This window comes from Vollenhovia emeryi, unplaced genomic scaffold (genome assembly GCF_000949405.1).
Source record: "Vollenhovia emeryi isolate VEMERY1.0 unplaced genomic scaffold, V.emery_V1.0 DF939210.1, whole genome shotgun sequence".
NCBI classification, from domain to species: Eukaryota; Metazoa; Arthropoda; class Insecta; order Hymenoptera; family Formicidae; genus Vollenhovia; species Vollenhovia emeryi.
In genome coordinates this window covers 71327-90918 of record NW_011967156.1, presented here as the reverse complement: position 1 = coordinate 90918, position 19592 = coordinate 71327, and the positions used below count along the sequence as shown (strand labels likewise).

At 44.0% G+C, this 19592-nt stretch overlaps 4 protein-coding genes across 6 annotated transcripts; 2 read left to right on the top strand and 2 right to left on the bottom strand.

The window, feature by feature from the left end:
- The first annotated feature begins 1289 nt into the window (after positions 1 to 1289).
- LOC105561142 lies at positions 1290 to 4866 on the top strand. Its single transcript, XM_012010874.1, has 7 exons — positions 1290 to 1324; positions 1439 to 1508; positions 1643 to 1982; positions 2530 to 2694; positions 3599 to 3784; positions 3987 to 4280; positions 4628 to 4866. The coding sequence occupies exons 3-7, from the start codon at positions 1916 to 1918 to the stop codon at positions 4729 to 4731; spliced, it is 816 nt and encodes a 271-aa protein (XP_011866264.1). The 5' UTR covers positions 1290 to 1324; positions 1439 to 1508; positions 1643 to 1915; the 3' UTR covers positions 4732 to 4866.
- Positions 4867 to 4961: 95 nt separating this feature from the next.
- On the top strand, positions 4962 to 8218 carry LOC105561141. Its single transcript, XM_012010873.1, has 3 exons — positions 4962 to 5071; positions 5652 to 5768; positions 7761 to 8218. Exons 2-3 carry the CDS (start codon positions 5735 to 5737, stop codon positions 7955 to 7957), a joined length of 231 nt encoding a protein of 76 aa, XP_011866263.1. The 5' UTR covers positions 4962 to 5071; positions 5652 to 5734; the 3' UTR covers positions 7958 to 8218.
- A 111-nt stretch (positions 8219 to 8329) lies between these two features.
- Positions 8330 to 10863, bottom strand: LOC105561140. 2 transcript variants are annotated; one of them, XM_012010871.1, is made up of 5 exons: positions 10703 to 10863; positions 9848 to 10289; positions 9610 to 9783; positions 9346 to 9536; positions 8330 to 8751 (listed from the first exon to the last, which is right to left on the bottom strand). In XM_012010871.1, exons 1-5 carry the CDS (start codon positions 10785 to 10787, stop codon positions 8585 to 8587), a joined length of 1059 nt encoding a protein of 352 aa, XP_011866261.1. In that variant the 5' UTR covers positions 10788 to 10863; the 3' UTR covers positions 8330 to 8584. The 2 variants fall into 2 exon arrangements, with proteins under 2 accessions (XP_011866261.1, XP_011866262.1); XM_012010872.1 differs by having other exon boundaries at positions 9860 to 10289; positions 10703 to 10862.
- Positions 10864 to 11129: 266 nt separating this feature from the next.
- Positions 11130 to 18649, bottom strand: LOC105561139 (protein wings apart-like). 2 transcript variants are annotated; one of them, XR_001008880.1, is made up of 12 exons: positions 18374 to 18649; positions 15330 to 17155; positions 14770 to 15018; positions 14375 to 14623; positions 14042 to 14266; positions 13703 to 13925; positions 13371 to 13586; positions 13123 to 13302; positions 12684 to 12772; positions 12351 to 12452; positions 11453 to 12260; positions 11130 to 11360 (listed from the first exon to the last, which is right to left on the bottom strand). XR_001008880.1 is itself a non-coding variant. In XM_012010870.1 (11 exons), exons 1-11 carry the CDS (start codon positions 18555 to 18557, stop codon positions 12111 to 12113), a joined length of 3693 nt encoding a protein of 1230 aa, XP_011866260.1. In that variant the 5' UTR covers positions 18558 to 18649; the 3' UTR covers positions 11130 to 12110. The 2 variants fall into 2 exon arrangements, 1 of the variants encoding a protein (XP_011866260.1); XM_012010870.1 differs by having other exon boundaries at positions 11130 to 12260.
- Positions 18650 to 19592: the final 943 nt, after the last annotated feature.

Genomic DNA, 19592 nt, shown 5'->3' with positions numbered 1-19592 from the left:
AATTTCTTAAGTCCCAGTCTACAATAGAGATTTAAGCCCTAAGCCTTAAGAAATTGACTAATGACAGTCGCGCATTCTACTCATACTTGACCGTGATTGGCCAATTTCTTAAAGCTTAGGGCTTAAATCATTTATTGTAGACTGGGACTAAGGCTTAGGGCTTAAATCTCTATTGTAGACTGGGACTTAGGGTTTAAATCTCTATTGTAGACTGGGACTTAAGGAAAACACCCATACAGCACCGAAGCTTTCAGAAACATTTCAGAAACATTGCAACATTGCAACAATGTTTTCTGAAATGTTTCTGAAAGCTTTGGTGCTGTATGGGCAGTAGAATTAGTCCCAGTCTACAATAGAGATTTAAACCTTAAGCCTTAAGAAATTGACTAATCACAATCGCGTATTCTACTCGTACTTGACCGTGATTGGTCAATTTCTTAAAGCATAGGGCTTAAATCCTCTATTGTAGACTGGGACTTAAGCTACAGTTAAAATTGTGTGACGTTGGTGCAACCCGGCCTTTAAGCCCTAAGCCTTAAGAAACTAACCAATCACGGTCAAGTATGAGTAGAATACGCGACTGTGATTAGTCAATTTCTTACAGAAAAGCTGCAAGTCGATTGGCCTTCGCGTGGCTCTTAGCCAATGAATAGAGCCCTTGAATAGCCAATGGCAATTAAAAGTTAACAGTCCGTTGGAATTAACAGACGTTGGAAACAGTGGCCCTCATTGGGACAGAAAGAAAGAGAGAAATGGCACCTACGATCGAGCGACGCGCGACTCGACAATTACCGCGATTGAATCGCCGTTCCAGCTCGAGTTAACTCGATCGACGCTCTCGCAGGCCGCGGAACGCTACGCCTCTCGTCCGATTGATCGTTTCGACGCGTCCTGCCAAGTTTTGCGATAAAACGAATTACATTAGTATTCTCGTTGGCGCGCGCCGTTGCGGTTTAACGTTGGACGCCGCTTCTCGCCTCGGACGCTTATAAATTCCTCCCTCGCGTCCAAATATGAATTTCTTTCTTAATATACCTTTTGCTTACAGTCTTGGATAAGTAACTCTTTTCCGTTTTGTCGCGACGGATTGTCTCAAAAATTATTTATATTTCGACCAAGGCCCAGTTTCATCAACGTTATTTAACTTTAAGCTTAGCTCAATACGTTCTTTGTCTCCTTCCAACTGTTATTTTAGAAAGAGACAAAAATGAATTAAACTAATTGGGAGATTAAAGTTAAGCGACGTTTGGTGAAATGGGGCCGAAACGGCTATAGTTTTCGATCTCTCGATTCGTACAAGCAGCAACTGACGATATTTTATAATGTAATATAATAAAATACTGTTTCTTATTATAGATATTTGTATATAAAAATTAACATATGTGCAGTCAAATGTTTTTCTGAAGAGAAATTCTACATCTCTTTTTTGTTTTTTCAGATTTAAAAAATAGTCGCGGAAGCCGGCCATTGCTGCCGATCAATGACGAGAGTATTCATATAATTTCTCGGTGAGTTTCTATATATTTTTTATTCACTTACATATATAAATAAGAAAGGAATGTATATCTTTAGTCAAAATAGCGATTTTAAAAGACTCTATTGAAGTTCGCCAAGAAGAATAATGTTCACCGACGATTCACAGAGACATATTGTACATGTTAAACTCGAAAGAAGAGATGAACAGCCTCCTCTTGGTTCGAGGATCATCCTAGGCTCCCATCTCCGAATCGTTCGCCACTACGTGAGACGGCCCGCGATGCAGAAGCGTCGATCAGACGCGGCGGGACGACGTGCAAGGCACGAGGGTGGCCGATACATGACGCTGCGCAGAATCCTATCGGCTATGGTGTAGACTCTATGAGTTAGTCGAGCCGTATTTAATTGTGCACCAGTGTGAAAAGGGACCTTGGAAAGAATGCCGTCGATAGCACGCACGGTCTCGCCCTCGATAATCGTTCTCCTAATATTCGAATGTTACTCGGGTGAGTGAGAGACGCGACCCGCGGGATTCACGCTCCCGTTCGAACGGCAAGTGCTGCGTAAACTCGGTCCGTGGATTCGCAAACGTTTCTCGATCGGGGACGAATACGGCTGAGCGATATTCTCGAGAGAGAGGGAGAGAGAGAGAGAGAGAGAGAGACGCAACGTGTAATTTCTGTTCCCTAAAAAAATTTTCCTTTAGCTCTTATCCGACGCCCTCGTTGTAACTTAATATTTTCCCTCCGCGGCCCCGGAAGTCTCGTCTTATTTCCCCCTAATTTTTCCCCTTATTTCCCCCTAATTTTCAGGCACACGTTCCCCGTCGATCCATAATTGTCGCTGTGTAATTAAAGAAATTGTAGGTCTAAGAATAAGTCGGGGTAAAAATTGCGTGACGAGCTTGGAAAGATCTCCGGGATCTTGGCGAATGAATAATCGGTTTTTAATCGGTATAATCGTCGAGGATTTATTGATTCGTCGTTAACTAACGAGTCGCGGCGCAAAGCCGTATGTTCGTGCGATTGTATTGTCGAAATATATGTTTCGCAGGGGCCCGCGGCACCTCGATAAGGTCCTTGGACGTGCCGCTCGCCGTGCGCAACGGCACCGGACCGGTGGATTTGATCTGCGCCTACGAGATTGACGAGGACGAGAACGGACTTGTAATCAAATGGTTTCACGAAGCGTATCAGATCTATCAGTGGATCCCACCAAGTAATTTACACTTTCGCCGCCCACGGTGATCTCATTATAACTTACAACGTCGGCTCGCTGCGTATATCTGCGCGTTATTAAATTTGCCTTATCGGCAGGCTGCGTTGCCATCCAGGAGCTGTCGCGAGGATATCGCGAGACGTATTGAAACGACGCGGCGCGAATCGACCGTGGGAAGAGAAAATGTCGCAGCTCCAAGTTGCACAGTGCGAGACTCTAATGAGCAAGAAAATAAAAATCAGCGATTATGTAAAGGTCCGATTCGCGACGAGACGCCGTAGCGATTCGCTCGCGTCAGAAGGCGCGTGGAAAGATACTTGGATTTTTAACTTGACGGTCTGTAACTTTTTGCGATTATGGTTTTTTTTTCTTTTTAAGAGACGACTTTTTTCACGCGCGCGAGCTGCGTGTGACGCTCGAGGAGGAATTATTGCAAATTACGTATTATACAATATTATACAATAACATCAGAAAACTTTTACTGATTATTCCCACGAGGAGTTTAATGATACTGAATGAGAAAAAGGAGTTGCAAAATAACCAAGTAATAACTTTTAACATTTTCCAAGTATAATAAGTTTTAGAGATCTTGATTCATTTTTATATCTTGATTAATCTCCGAGTTGATTAATCTTGATCGATTACATCTCATTGGAAAAACTTGTAAAATTTTACCCTAAAATTGCACTGTAATCTTCATCAATTATATCTTATTGAAAAAAGAGTGACATTTTGTCTTCAAATTTCGCTAATATATTCGCACAAGCGAATATATTATAATTTTATTCTACTTAACGAAACTCTTCTTTATTACTTAAAATTACCCCATATTTTGTCAAACTAAATTCGACCTGTCGTGACGAGTGCTTTTTTTTTATGTTACCATACCAATTTATGTTATCAGTACCGCCGCAAGATATCGGAATCATCGAAGGACTCGCGGAATATCCAGTTGAAAATCTGAAGGATCCGTATTCGCGTTCGGTGATACGATTGAAGACCGTCACGATAGACATGACGGGGGAGTTCACGTGCGCGATCAGCACGTTCCAGGACGAGGCGAGCAACTCGACGAGGATGATCGTTTATGGCAAGTTTACGGGAGGATTTGTTATACCCTAGAGAAAAAGTATACACAGAATAATAGGATATACATATTCAATATACGGATATAGAAACTCTGCTATACGCATACAGAAATTGTGTATAACTTCTGTATACTTTTTCTCTAGGGTAGCCACGAAATTTAATTCAGAATTAACTAATCGAATTAACTGCTCTTTATCTTCAAGTGCCGGAAAGCGACATGACGGTGCGCATCTACCCCTTCAACGAGACCCACGTGAATTTAACGTGCGTGGTCATGGGCGCGCGACCACGGCCGTCGTTGAAGCTCTACGTCGAGGGCATCGAGAGCGACGATCGCGGGGGCGATCGGGGATCCACGGCGGACTGGTACAAGGGTGACCCACGAACGTCGCTGGACGTCGTCGTCGAGGACACGCTAGATCCCGCCGTGGTCGAGTGCGAGATGTCGATTCCCGAAACGGAGTACAAGCGCCGGGAGCGGATCGTCTACTACCCCAGTTCGAATCGTTCCAATGCGACAGACACTGCACTTTAACGCGAGCGTGCGTTACCGTTGATTTATTAAGTCTGCGTTGCGTCGGGTTAAACTTACGAAACGGGAAGAAATAAAATAGAAATCTATCTTGTTATCGAGATCGCGGCGGCAAAGTACTCTTTTCTAACGTCGTCGATCAATTATGAATATTGTATTAATATTGTAGGCTTAACAAAACTTTTATGATGGTTTTATCGGGGATAGACGCGCCTAAACTCTTAGAGTTTCGAGCAAGCCGTTTTTTCCTTTTAATAATTTATCGAGTAAACAGGATGTTTATTAAACAGATATTCCTTCTGTATGTTTCAGCGCAATTACTACCCTATCGCACAAATGTTTCACAAGGGAGGCATTACGCGATGTTGCTTGTCGATGTCCTTTATATTATCATTCTTAGATTAATATTCACATAGTACTAAAGTAGACTGGTTTAATAAATTGTGCTCCGGAGAAATAAACCGGTATTTAATGTACTTTAATTTTGAAGCTCGAGCATCGACCCTTTTAGTTCTGAAAAAAAAGAACAAATAAAAGCACTTTAACTTAAATTGATCATCTATTTAGTCCGCTTTCTCATTTTCCCAAAAGCTTTAATGATCTGTTTAACGTTCTGCGTACGTCGCTATATCGAACCGACAAAGCGTTTGCGTGCGTTGGGGGTGGGAGAGATAATCTTGGATAGTGGGGATGATATCTAGAAGTAGCGGCACCCCTCAAGATTATCATTCGCTTCCCGGCGCTCACCTGTAGAGGGTAAGTAACCACCCCCTGCGGAATTCTCTCAATAATCTGTACCGATTTGTGATAGCATCTCACTTATCGCTAGATTCCAATACAATGTCAGTATACGTGTAATTGTCAAAATTATATATTTTCGATTTTCTTATTTGTAACGTTACTTCCAATTAACTTTGTAATGTATTGTACGTCGATCGAAAATCCGTTAAAAAGTTTTATAATTCCTAAGATTATGTAGCAGTCGATTTTACTTTTATTTAATGTATGAACCTCTTGTCACGTGGAAATGAAGTAATCGTGTTTTGATAATATCGTTAATAAATTTTCTGTATTATTAAAATTGCCAGATATACAGTTAATACAAATCACCGATGTTGTTAATTACTGTTGGCGACTTTTAAGAATATTCTCATTAGTTCGAATCAAAGTTAAAGAAATAATGGAATATAAATTAATACTCGTACACTCGTGTATTAGAGCGTTGTTCAAGACATGTTACATTTCGCTGAAATTTCACTGACGATTAATGGCGATATTTTCAAAATTCTTTTGCATGTCAAATTGTCGCTAACATATTTTCATTGTTTAACTACAGTGTCCACGTCCGCAACTGAAGTCATCAGGCTTATCGTCGTGCGAAGCTTGCGTCGTCGTGTTAATTGCGGATACTTCATAAAAATGAATCACTCTTGGATAATACTTTTTGTCGCAGGTAATGTAATCTCTTTTTATTACGTATGCATTCTAAATTATATTACTCTAAATGCCTTTTTACTTCCTTTTTCCATGTTACCAATTACTTGGTTAACAAACATTTTTACTTGACTGTTCAAAAGCTTTGAAAACTTGTTGCAGAAATTTTACCTCTCTTTATATTGGTTTTGCTTATAAGAGATTCTAATTCTTGTTCGAATAATTGCAACGTATTTGTATGATACTGAAGATGAGTTTAACAGGATTAATATAACATCCATCCTAATAGTAAATATCCCAGATAACATGCATGTCTTTAACACGTCTTTTAGACATCTTTTAGACATACACGTCTAAAAAATATCTTAAAGAGGTTTTAAAGAAGTCTTGAAGATGTCTTTTAGACAAGTATGTTATCTGGGATGTTTCATTTATTTGTTGCATATGTACTTAAATATTATTTGAAATTTCGAAACACTCGTATATCAGAGAAATTCCAATTTCGAAACACTCGTATATCAGAGAAATTCCAATTTCTTCGCTTGCTTTCTTATTTTACAAAATTTTTAGAGAGATGGAATCTCACATAATATCGCGCGTAATACTTGTTGCAATCAAGTGCGCTAATTACAAATAGCTGACATTTCAAAGGGAAGCTAAGTGAAATTAATAATTACGGTGCGTATAGCTTCTTTTGTGTCTACGGGATAATCGGATCAGCGATCCTCCAGCACGAAGTAGTATTGCTGGATTTCACGTTGATCTCTTAGAAACAGCGAGCTATTGCAGTTTATGGTAAAAATAGTTTTCTAGTCGTTCACTGCCTCCGCAATTTACGCTACTTTGGACATAATGAAGTTTAAGCTTTTTATTAAGATTTTGTTAGGCTGATCTGCGTAACGGTGGACTAACGAGAATTGTGTCTTACCGCGGTTACTTGAAAACACATTAGAACAAATATTACAAAGGGACAAATTAAGTAATATTAAAATAAAAGTACGATATATATTAGTTTGTACATGTTTGGAGAAACAAATTGACAAGCACCGAAAAAAATTGAGGCGAAATATTAATATTTCGGAATTACGTTAAAAAAGTAAGACACAATAATTCCGAACTTTAATTTATGTAAATTAAACTGGTCTCCATTGCACATATTAAAACGAATTATAAATAAAATATGTTAGACTTTTGAAACTTTTCCTCGCGTTTCATATCTGCGCTTCGTAATTAAATGATATTCATGAAAATATTTTGTTTATTTAAGTTTTTATTTGTGCAAAAGTATAGATATGATTCACGCACTTTTCTAAATATAAGGTTTACTGGAAACAAATAATATTAGTAGATAATAAGATTTATTAAAAATTTTTTAACGTTATTATCAATGCTTCTAACATGGAGTTGTTAAATTAAGGAATTGACCACTGAAATGATCGGTCCACGGTAATGATGGTCCAGAATAAAAAATTCCAAAAGTTAAAGAAAATTCCGTAAAGATATGCATTGGTCTGCATAATACGATCGTAAGTTGTAATTACTTGATTGACATTCATTACCAGGCATCGACAGCTTTGCCGTCGCATCCATAAATGCATCGCGTTATATATACTCTTGCACTTATATTAAAATTTTTCCGCACTTTACAACTTTCCCTCTCATCCAGCCGGCGCGTCGCGACGTGCGATAAAAATTGCATTCTATATATTGATCGTCTCCATTACATCTTTTCGCGTCTTTTTAGTGAGAAAATGCAGCAGTATATCTGCCATTTGACTTTGACGTGTGCAACATCAAGTTAATTACCTTCTACGGCAGATAACATACAATGACTCGCCGAAAGAAAGAAACATTAAAATAAAAATCATTATACTTAACATATTGACGATATGCTACGAAAATCAACTTTTAAGTATAAGATTTTTATTTAAAACAGAGACAGCAATGGTGTGTGTGATTATTAATCTGGTACGATTTTTATAGTTTAACAATCTGACCTGTCTTATCACAGTATGCGCGTTATGGAGCTTCGGCGAGACCGTTCCCTGCGATCAGTGCGGACGGGAGTGCGCCGACATATGCGGCACCCGGCAGTTCCGCGCCTGCTGCTTCAACAACATGCGGAAGAGACATTCCGACTTCTTCGGCCTGAGATTCTGGAGACCGCGGAGATACGCGGTCCACCTTTACCCGGCCTACGACGCTTAATCATCGCACCGTACACACCCCACACAATTATGGAAAATCCCACGATACAAGCCAGTTTACTGCTCAATGTTATTTAATCCAAGCACACCGTTCGACCGAAGTTACATGCCGCCTTTGATTTCTCCCGCTACCTCCCTCCCATCTCTTCCCTTCGATAACACGCTTGTCGATGCCCGTAATTCAAATTAAAGGTGTTACTCAGCAGCAGCCACTCGGGTATGATTCTTTGCGCGTTACAAGAGTCTCTGTGTCGCCCAATTTTATACCCAAGAACATACATTCTCGATCAGTTAGCTCCGGTAAGGGAATCGAGTGACGGATATGCACACGACGTAATGTATACTCATGTGTTGAGACAAAAGGATCTTTATTGAAAAAATATGTAAATTTTATTCCTTTGAACTTTTAGTTTCTATTTGTCAAGCTGTGTATCACTTTAGATGTATACAATTACATTACAATGTGACATATGCGTCATGCATAATTTAACAGGGTGTTTTTTTTAATTGCACATAATTAAATTGCCCTATTCATAATTGTGTACAGATTGGCAATTGTATTTTATGCAAACGCGCTAAAACTGAATCTGTTACCTTGCACGTAACTAAATTAATATCCCCATTATAATCACAACAGATCTTTCTCCTTGGGATGTCGGTTTTTATTCTTTCTTCTTTTTCTTTTTGGTCCTTTTAGGTTTCTCCTTTCGTTAACATCCGTGTGTTTACGTTTTGTCGCTTTGGATCTATTTCCCGATGGAAGGGTTCTCTCAAAAGCTCCTCGATCTATCACTTCTACAGGATAAAAAAATTAAGTGGTATATAAGAACATGTAGAAAAAAAATCCCTCTTGCCTGTTCATCTGTATGTTAGCTATAGAGTATGCTGCTTTAAGTTTTATCAAGTTTAGATCTAAGTATTTAATTGTCTTTAATTATTTGTGTAACGACAGAGGAAAAAAATAAAGATTTGAGATATCAAATCAAACTGCGCCAACGTAATCACACTTTGGTTACAATCAATAACGCTACGGAATAAAATAGGAGAGCTTAAATCAAACCCCTAGAGAGAATAACAAATTATAATTCTTTACAATAAATGTTAGTTCGTTACTAATTGCATGTAAATTACAGCAATATATTCTATATGTAAAATTTCTCAATTACTATTCTTTATTCTACACGTAATTTTACAAGCGATCACGACAATGGGGATTTTCTTTACGAGTTCCATTTGATCTGTAAATAGGATACTTCTTTCTCGTAAAAGATGCAACTTACCTCTGCCGATTAAAACGGTAAGATACTTAAATGTAAACTTGATAAAATTCAATTCACTTGCCCAAATCCTATTTTAGTATTTCATAACGTCGGTCTAATCGGTACGTACCTCCAATATCGTTATTCGATACACATTTATTTTCTAACGCATCATTCGTCGAGGCAACCTCGACTTCCGTCAGTCTTGCATTGTCAGTCTCTTCATCAGCTATGACACGAGGTGTTTTAGTATCATCGTGTACGATACCCTTGATCAAAGGATCTTGAAATATTCTCTGCCAGGTTTGTAACTTGTGGCTGCTAATGAATCGTAAAACACTTTAGAATTCGTTTTATAATGTCAATTAAAAGAACTAAATAACTGCAAGTTTACCTTGTCACTTCCGCATCCAGCCAGTCTAAACAGAGCCACGACTTCAAGTCGCGAGGTAAGCCTTGATCCGCTGGGAGCCAGGGTTTCGCGCCGACGTACTGAAACCGTTCCGCGCACTGATACAGCTCGTTGTACCACTTGCAACATTTCCCGATGACATTCCTCGCGTGGAACCTGCATGGAAATGCGCGCGACTGTACGTACGAAAGAGAATAACGAACTCGCAACGAATCATTACCAGGGACAATACCAAATTCTGCTTGTGGTGGCGTAGGCGACCAGGGCGACGCTCCACGCGTGACCCAGCTCGATTCTGGCTTTCAAGAAGTGCGAGGCGCGCCACGCGACTTGCTCGATTCGGGACATGAGCTTGGCGAAGCCCTGCGTTCTCACCAGCACGTACTCCAGGCCCTGCCGACTCGGTAACACGTACGCGCCGTCTTGCATACGGAGGTCACACCGCAGCATCGTGTACTCCCTCTTCAGGGGCATGTTGTAGTAGTTGAGCAACGCCTTGTTCAGCTTCGTCATGCACTTCAAGCCCTTGTCACCTCGGAACTTGCTCTTCATCCGATAAACCAGGCGGGTCAGCGCCGCGGCGTTCAAATGCAGATCGCCCATCGATTCCAGGTCGTGGATCGCCGTGGCCAGCGCGGCTTTGAGTCGAGGTACGTCCACGCCTGCAAGAGAACGAACTAGAGAGCACAGATTTTATGCCAAGCGACAAGTCTTCGACTAACAAATCTCCATTTCTCCACCCGACGACGCATCATCTTCGGGCAGCAGGAATTACAAAATTAATAGAAAAAAATCCCCGCGTTTCCTCAACACGTTCGCAAGGAGTTCAACTTGTGAGGTTATGTAGCGACAGAAAGACAACGAGGACGACAAGACAGACGTTCTTTTATTCCTCGTATCGTAAACAGTGAAATTTCGCGTTTCATTGTCCTCGTCGCGAAATAAGTAACGCTCTCAGCAGAAACAAAGCTGCAGCCACGCTTGGGGGCGGGGAACGCGCGAGGACCACGTGCCGCGAGGGCCACGTGGACGTGCGCGCTGGGAAAACAAAACAATAAAAGGAGGACAACTGTACCACTCTTGGTCGCGTCTAGCGGCCCGATCTGCCACGTCACGCACGGCGGCCGCTCCAGAACGGGCTGATTCCAAATCGCGTTCATTCTCACGAGATTCCGCGATACAATTCCGTTGCGTGTGTACGCGACGGAACCACGTGGTTAGGTCGAGACGCGACGACGCTTTCTCCCTCGTTTGCGCATGTGCGACGTTCTCGAGTAATTAGCAGAGGTTCTCGCGAAGATGAGCGGGAGGGGGAGGGATAATAATGTTCTCTGTGGAATCCGGAGGAAGGGGAGAGCGGGAACACATTATGCAATTGCAGAATCCTGCGATGTGACGTCATTTTCGCGTAAAAAAAAAGTAGCCGTCAGAAATTAACGAGACCCTTTGTCGCACGATCCTACGTAAACGGGACAAATGTAATTCACAACATACTTAACGTGTATATTTAAAAAAGGTATTTTATTCTACATAGATTCTTCATATGTGCGCCCCACGGCGATTTTCGCTACAAATGTAACAACGTATTACGTGCGTGTCCTGCTCCCTTTGAATCTTTTTTTTTTTACTGTGTAGAATGCGTGAATGCTCCTCGTACCCTCGCCTCGTCTATCCAACCGTGTAATCCGTCTTACGTTTGTATTTAGCGCTAAATGGGATCCAATAATTCGAAACTGCGGATATAAGATACAATTATAATTTATAAATTTACATTTACAAGACTTATGCCATAATATAATTTTAATATTAAAAGAACCTTACATACATAAAAAAAAAGGGAAGTGAAAGAAGAAAATGCTAGCTTGCATTTCAGCCGGTCACAACGTACAACGTGACTGATGCTGCTCGATCACTTAACAAGGTTTTAAAACGTATTAGATACTTTTTATCTTTGTGTTAAAAAGTCGATTGTACAATGTCAAGATCTCGTAAACATGGAGAAAATCAGGTATAGGCTGGCAAGAAGCTTATCGCGTCGTTTTTTTTATCCTTCTTGGCAGTCTCTCGAGTTTTAAATGAAAATGACTGCTTCGTTAATTCGAATTATTAGTGATATCGTGTAGACAGTATAACGATGTAATTGCGATGTAAGTGCCCTGCAATTATAATTACAAGATGTGTCCCTACACATAATTCGGAGCTATCCTATTTTTTTTTACTTAAAAACTAGAAAATACAAACTAACTTTCATATTGTAAATAAGAAGGGAGAGAGAAAAAAAACCGGTAATCAATAATAATGAAACCTACAATAAATTACGTAAGTGAATAAATATGTATCAAAATATACGAATATGAAACAAGTATCCATTCGTATCGTAATAAAATGAATTTCTTCCCCGTCAGACAGAAAAAAATACAACTTTGGCTCTTCGTGTACGCCAGATGAAAGAAATGCTGTCAGGTGTATGCATAACATATCGATCAAGATGAAGTTAAGTCAAGCATCGTGTTGGTGTCGTCTAACGCTGGCAATGGTAACTCATTCTTCTCCTCCTCGATTCTGGCATCCGACATCTTTAGGAACTTGATTACCTTCTCGGTAGCGGCGATTCCGCAACTACTCACTTCGTTCTGTCAAGCAAAACGCGCGCGAATATAAAAGTCACGGTGTACCCTACATAGGAATGCAATCGTAAGATATTCTACACGACGGGCACTTACCGATGCCGTCAGATTCATGAAGTTGAAGAACTTTTGAAGTACAGATACCATAGTGGCGAAGTTCTTGTCCGGTAGTCTACTTCGTACCAGCGACTCGTACTCCTGGACAACAGAGAGGAAAAAATTTACTTTAGGATAAAAGAGCCGCGCCTATCCCTTGAGGGCGAGTTACACAAACGTCGGTTAACTGCTAACCGAAGAATTATCTAAGATAGAAAAAGATAGGGAGTTGACTGAACTCTGGCTAACAGTTAACCGACGTCTGTGAAACTGGCCCTAAATGTATTAAGACGAGATGTGTAACAAAAGGATCAATCGTACAATCGGGTTTACCTTGTTATCCATTATTAAGTATCCAAGTAACAGTACTACATATGATCCGATCAGCGTATGTTCCATATGTCGTCCAGCTTTCTGTAACACTGTGAAATAATCATAAATCACTAATGCATCTTGATTCTGGTAAATGAGTCACCAAAGCATCTGGTTTCAATAGAACACGCAGATTTGCCTCTTCTTCAATAAGATTCTTGAAAGACCTTTGTCGATTGCTTCTAATGTTAAATGTATATAAGAATGGAATTTTTTAACAAAAATTGCTAGTACTTGATAAACGATATAGAGCGATAAGTACTGTAATTTTGTTGACAAAGCATATCGTTAAGAGACGACTTCTTTAAAATGCGCGACTGTGTTATGGATTATTAGTATGTAACAAACTTTGTGCAATGTTGAACATGTCTAAAGATACGGAAGCAAACGTGATACGAACATTTTGTGACGGTCTCCTCGATAAATTCTTCCTGAGATTTAGTGGTAGTCGACACAGTTTCTGTTTGCTCGGAATCTTTCTTTCCGTCCAGGATCGCGTCCGTTTTTTGTTCCTCGGCACGCGCAAGTTCCTCTTGTTTGTAAAACAAATGGATCAACGACGCCACGCCGCTTTCATCCGCTGAAATTATGCAGATAGAAACAACGATCTTTACGACTCACGTGCGCCGAAAAGGAAGCGATACCTACCATCGAAAATATTCTCTGACAACGGAGGTGCCCTCGAGTCAATAAGAAGTTGCTTGTTATCGTCGCACTGCTCTACCAAATTTATCAAGAGGATTAATGCCAACATCATCATGTCAAACCGCTTTTCTTCCGGGAGTGATTCAGGCACGCGTAATAAAAGAAACAAGCTACGATCCAAAACGCCAATTTGTGCGCCAACTGATTTGCTACCAAAGGCTACATAAAAAAAATATATATACACATTATTTTAGGGCGAACAGCTCTGCTATAAGAGATCGCACAAGTTAACGAGTAGAATAACTCGTAGAGACTACTTAATATCAATATCTTACATTGTCCATTAAACCGATGGGTAAGATTGATGAGAACTTTAATAATTGCAAAAAGACATTCTCTAACAACAGCACCGGTGGAACTCTTATCGCTTGGATCCGTTGTCGGATAAATGGGAATCTCTTGTCCACACAGATGATACAAACTAGCTAACGTGCTTACTAATACTCCTTCCTCGTACTTTAATAAATACACCTGGTTCTCCTCGTTCATATGAGTTACCTGAAAGCAACGACATTTAGCCACTCCTCGTTAGTCGGTTAGTCGTTCTTCTTTGTGACACAGCGCGCGTGCAAGAGCAGGGAAAGACAACAAAAAGAAGAAGAAGGGGCACTTACATTTTCTAAGACGCGCAAACATCTGTCAACTTTACGTAATTTGTCTAATAAAGGATCTGTCCAGCCAGATCTTAAAACATTCTGGCCGTTAATATGACGATGACACTCTCGGATTGTCTTTACAATGTGCTCCAAGCCACCCAACTCTCGTAATTCTTCCTTGAACCATTCTCCAGCGCGCTTTGACGTAAGACTCAAGAGCGTCTCCATGGCGAGCTGACCGACCTGTTGAAAGCGGCGTATCGTCGAGTTATTCGGGAATGGGAACGGCAGGGTGACGCAAATCTAAATTGCGCGTGCACACGAGAATAAATGTCGTGAGAAATTGCTTACGGTGATATTGTCTAGATTTAGATGCTTGGCGTGTCCTTGAGCTTGTATATCGGCGCACAACTGACGCACTTTTTCCTTATTTTTCAATAATTCGGCATGACTGAGACCACAGTCGTCGAGAGCATCCTTGTGACTGGCGTCGGATTCTAATAGACTTAACATTAACTCCAAACAATCGCGATCAAGATCCATAGCCAGGCGATCTTGACTTAACACAAACATTACTGTGGCTGTGCACAGACCGAGGCTCTGCAAATAGCGATAATTCATGTCAACGTGTGATCGATTATAAATACGCGTTGGAAAATTACATTAATAAGCGAGGCATTTGCGCGACACGTAACGTGCGCGGATAACGTGGAAACGGATAGAACTTTGCGCGAACGTGTCTATACCTGATCTTTAGTTGCATCATGAAGAGCTTTAAAAAACTTGGCAACAGTTCCATGAGCACGCACGTGCATACGAAATGCAGGAGCCATACATTTACTTGCTAATCGTATGGCTGAAAGGCAACGAGTAGCATTCGGATTATTTTCTCTCAGTGTGTCCAAGATATACTCCACGTCGTCGTTAAACTCCTGGAATTCTCCGCTCTCTTGTATCTGATGAGCTTTCTTTACATTCTTTACTACAGTATAGAACTGCAAGGGAAAAAGCTAAATAAATATGCGTCGATACAAGGTGATTACAAAACATGCCATTTTTATGCTTGATGTCTTATGTAACTGGAAATGGAAGTAATCGGGTCCGTTAAGTTGTAACAAAAAGAGTTTACAGAAATGAAATAAATAAGACCCTTGTATCACGAATTCTCCAAGGCTCGGTTTTATCAACGCGCGCGTCGCCTAACTTCCAATTCATTCTTTGGCTCTTTCCAAGGGAACAGTTGGAAAGGAACGAGTGATAAATTAAGCCGAGATAAAAATCGCTGAATTGACCACGGTGTACCCACCCCTTTAACTTTCTTGCCGCAGCGAACGCTGGTGACCGCGTCGGCCTCGTCCTCGAAGTCCGCATCGACCGCGGGGTAAGTGACGACCCTCGTGAGCTGCGAGGACTCGAACTCCTCCTCGTACGCCGTTGGGCCGACGCTGCTGGAGCCGGACGCGGTGGTCGGCGTGCTGTTGCCGGTGTTGGGCGTATCCGCGGCGGTAGACTCCTTGTCGCTGTCGCACCACTTGTGCTTGTACAACGCCCGCCTCTTGTTCCCGTTGGTCGCGCCCGTCGAGCGGCTCTTGAAGATACTGCCCTTTTTGGCGGCGGGCTTGGCCGACGAGACGACGCTCGTCAACGGCGGGTCCGAGGTCTGCGACTCCGAGATTATTGTGCTCGCCACGTGCAGCGGCATCTCGCTCTCGGCGTTCCCGCCGGCGCCTTCGCTGTCGTCACTGCCCGAGAACCAATCCTGATCCACCAGGGTCTTCGCCGTGATCTCAACGGTTGCGGCGGCGGCGGCGTCGGTCGTGCCGCGGCTCGACGGTAGCTCCGGCTCCGACTCGGGATCGAGCTCCGCCTCCGGCTCGGACGCCTCGGGCTGCTGCGCGATCGCGATCAGTTCGTCGGCCGCGGCCTCGTCGCTCGGGACGTCTATGGAGCAATGTTCAACTTGATTCGCAACGCTCTCCGGCGTGGTCTCCTCAGCGTTCTCCGTATTGTCATTGTCAATGTCATCGATTCCAGCGACTAGCGCCGGCGCGGCTACCTGCGACGGCGACGGCGGTGACGGTGCTGGCGGCGGTGAGGATGACGGTGGCGGCGGTGGCGGCGGTGCTGGCAACGGTGGCCTCGTGTCGGAATCACTCGACAGTATATCGATCAGCTCTTGAGTCGTTGTTGGCAGTGGCTGATCGCGTCCGATCAACGGCTCGATCGTCGGTTTGGAGGAATACGTTGAGCTGCAGTCAGTCTTAACGATGTCGTAGTGAGAGATGAGGGTGTTGTTGGAGTCCGTTACAGATTTCCTCAGCGTCAGCGAGAGACCGGAGCCGTGCGAGTTGGGGGTGACCGGCGTCGTCGGCGTCGCCACGATGGAGCTCGCCGCCGCCGCCGTCGCCACCGCCGTTGGGTCCAGGTGCAGATTCTTGGCGCGGCTACGCGTGGTCCTGCGCATATCCGAATTCTCCAGTGGGATCGACACGGTGGAGATGACTGGCTGGTGCGCGCGCAGGGACCTGTGATCGGACTTGAGCGACGTCTCCGCGTTGAAGGTCTTGCGCTCGACGTCTACCTTGGAGGGACTAGCGAGGGGAGTGGAAATCCGGTAGGTATCGGGCTCGGGCGACTCCTGGGCGTCCTGATGCACGTCCCCGCAAACCAGTCGCGCCGTGCCCTTGCATATTCTCAGCACGATCGGCGGTTTGCTCTCCTCCCGACCGGGAGGGTCGGCGGCGCTATCTAAACTCTCTATTACTTTTTTACTTGGTGCTTTCACTATGACCGACTGCTGCTGCTGCTGTTGCAGCTGCTGTTGCGGCTGCTGCTGCTGCTGCTGTTGCGGCTGCTGCGGGGGTTGCTTCGGGGCGCGGGCCCTCCCGTATTGGGAATCAGGTACTTGTCTGTAAATTGCCACATCCTGGCGAGATTCGTCCACCACAGGCGGGACATTCCGGCTCTTGAAGAACTTCTTCGGCTTGACCACCGCCGGCGACGCTTCCGACTTGTTGTTGTCCGGGTCGGTGTCGAAGGAGAACGGATCCTTTCCGGGATTCACGCGGTTCTGATTCCCATAATCGAGCTTCATCCTCTTCGCGCCGAAGCTATGTATATCATCTCTCCGACCTGAAAACGGAACAATTCTACAATGTTGTGCTCGACGTATTCGTCACAGCATCATCACGTGTCTTCCCGCCGTCGGCGAAGAACCGAGGACGGTTTGTCAAACAATTTTAACAGTATTTTAAACGCATCGTTAGAGCGTCCTCGCGATTATCACTTCTGCGTGACGAAATATTTTGATTAATAATGAAAAAGCGTTTTCATATAAATGTCTCTTCGTTTACGTGTAAAGATACGACAAAATAAAATATTTTTAATTAAAATAGGCCCAATAGATTCACGAGCAATGATTTTAAAAGATTTTTAACATTTAATGTGTTATCATATTAGTCTTAACATACAAAATAGTTACTAATTTAACGGTATGTGTAATGAACGTTTCGACATTACTTTGTCTTCTTCAGCGTTTGTTTGTATAAATTGAAAGTCAGAACAATCCCATTTTTCGTGGAGAGATCAATGTCATTTCGTCACTGTTGTTTAAAATTCGGCTTTTGTCAATCCTATTCCATATTGGCAGATACAGAAGGGATCAGCCAAAGTATAAATGTCAGTATTGTAAAATTTCGGTCTATGTGTCTTATAAAGAATCATGGATTCGTTGTTCCACTTTCAATGTCTTGTCTGCGACTAAAAATCAAATATGTTTGTGCACAACCACCACAAGTAAAACACAAGAATCTCGTACTTGTGGCATTTGTATACATATATCGTACTCGTGGAATCATTGAATGTTCAGGCTTCAAGATCAGATCGTGCCATATGCGGTACAATTCCCGTTTAACATTGAAATTATATCACTGGCGCGGGATCAATCGATTGTGCCAGCTTCTAAAAATAAACCCCCGCCAATTTCTATCATTTTTTACGTTACAGAAATAGATTGTGCACAGTAATTTCTACGATACTGTCTCCGTGAGACTCGCGGGAAAAATGCAACTCTAGTTCTGTCAAATCCGTCACGGTCGCGCTATCGTCAAGGTCAACGCCGCTGCTGTTCCAAGATACAAGAACCTGACGATTACAATCTCCCTCCGCGTCTCTCTCACTCTCTCTCTCTCAGTTGCAGCCACGGTAGCTTCGTTTCCAAAGTACGAGTATCAACGTGACAAAAGTGTGACAGTCGACGCGCAGTCCGGCCAGAATCCGATTTGTTTACAAAGCTGCGATCGCGCAACGGACTTGGGCCTGAAACGCGAGCGCAGCGGCGACGATGCGTACCGTTGATGTTCGTGCTCCTGATGGACGTGAAGGACGTTATGCCCCATTTGCCGACGGTGCCCGCGGACTTGGCGGCGGACGGGCGGTTGCTGTTCTCGCGGAAGAGCTTGTCGAACTGGATGCTGCCGGGCGTTACACTGCTGACCTTGCGGCTGTAGGACTTGGTGTAACTGCGGGACGTCATTGTGCGGGCGTCTCGTGGGTCCTCTTCGGCATCGCCCGGGTGATACTGGCGCGCGGACGAGTGACGCAATCCCCTATGCCCTCGTGGCCGTCGTCGTCGTCGTCGGCGACGAGCGGCGGCGGCGACTCGCGCGCCTCGGCGCGCGCGCGCTCACGGCGAGGGTGGCCACCGCGGCGGCGGCCACCACCGGGGACATGGACGGGGGCCGCGGGCGAGATACTGGCACGGCCGCCTCCCCCTTTTCCCCTCGTGCTCGCTGCGAGCGGCGGTGGATCCTCTCGCGGGACGCCGCGGGATATTCAGCTGCAGCGGGCGGCGGTGTCCCGCGCGGGTGCGATAACGTGCACCGAAACAAACGCCATATTCCGAGCCACTCCGACGCGCACTGGGACGAACGGGGCCGCTATCTTGTTCTCTCTCTCTCTCTCTCTCTCTCCTTCTCTTTTTCGCACGCGCGTTTGCTTTCTTGCTTGCTTGCTCGCTCGCTCGCGCGCGCGACGCCGAGACGACGAAATTCGATTAGCGATAGCGATCGGAGCGATCCCGGTCGGGTGCCAAGCCGCACGTCGGCCTCGGTACTCCCTCGGCACTTACTGCTGATGCCTCCGCCGCTGTCGTCCTCGCCGTCGTCGTCGTCGCTGCCGCTACTGCCGTCGCGGCCGCCGTCGCGCCGTAGCTATTCCGCTCCTTTTCCGCCGCTCGGCTACCATCAATTTCTCAGACTCGTGGGGATTATTAATCATCAACATAGATCTCGAGCCATCTGCCGATGTTTTTCGTTTCGGGATTTAGGTACACGTACAGGCGATGTGTGCGCGCGTGTATATATATGTATATACGTGGGAGGGGCGAGGGGGGAGAAATGGAGTGTCACAAGCATAGAGTGCGCGGATGCGCCCAACGGTTTGCCGCCACCGCCGGCAGATAGAGCCACGCTCCGGCGCGCGAGACACTCCGCGCGGGGATTGGCCGATTCGTCTGGCGCCGCCATGTTTTGTTGTAAACCGGAAGCGCACGTCCTGGCATTGCGTCATA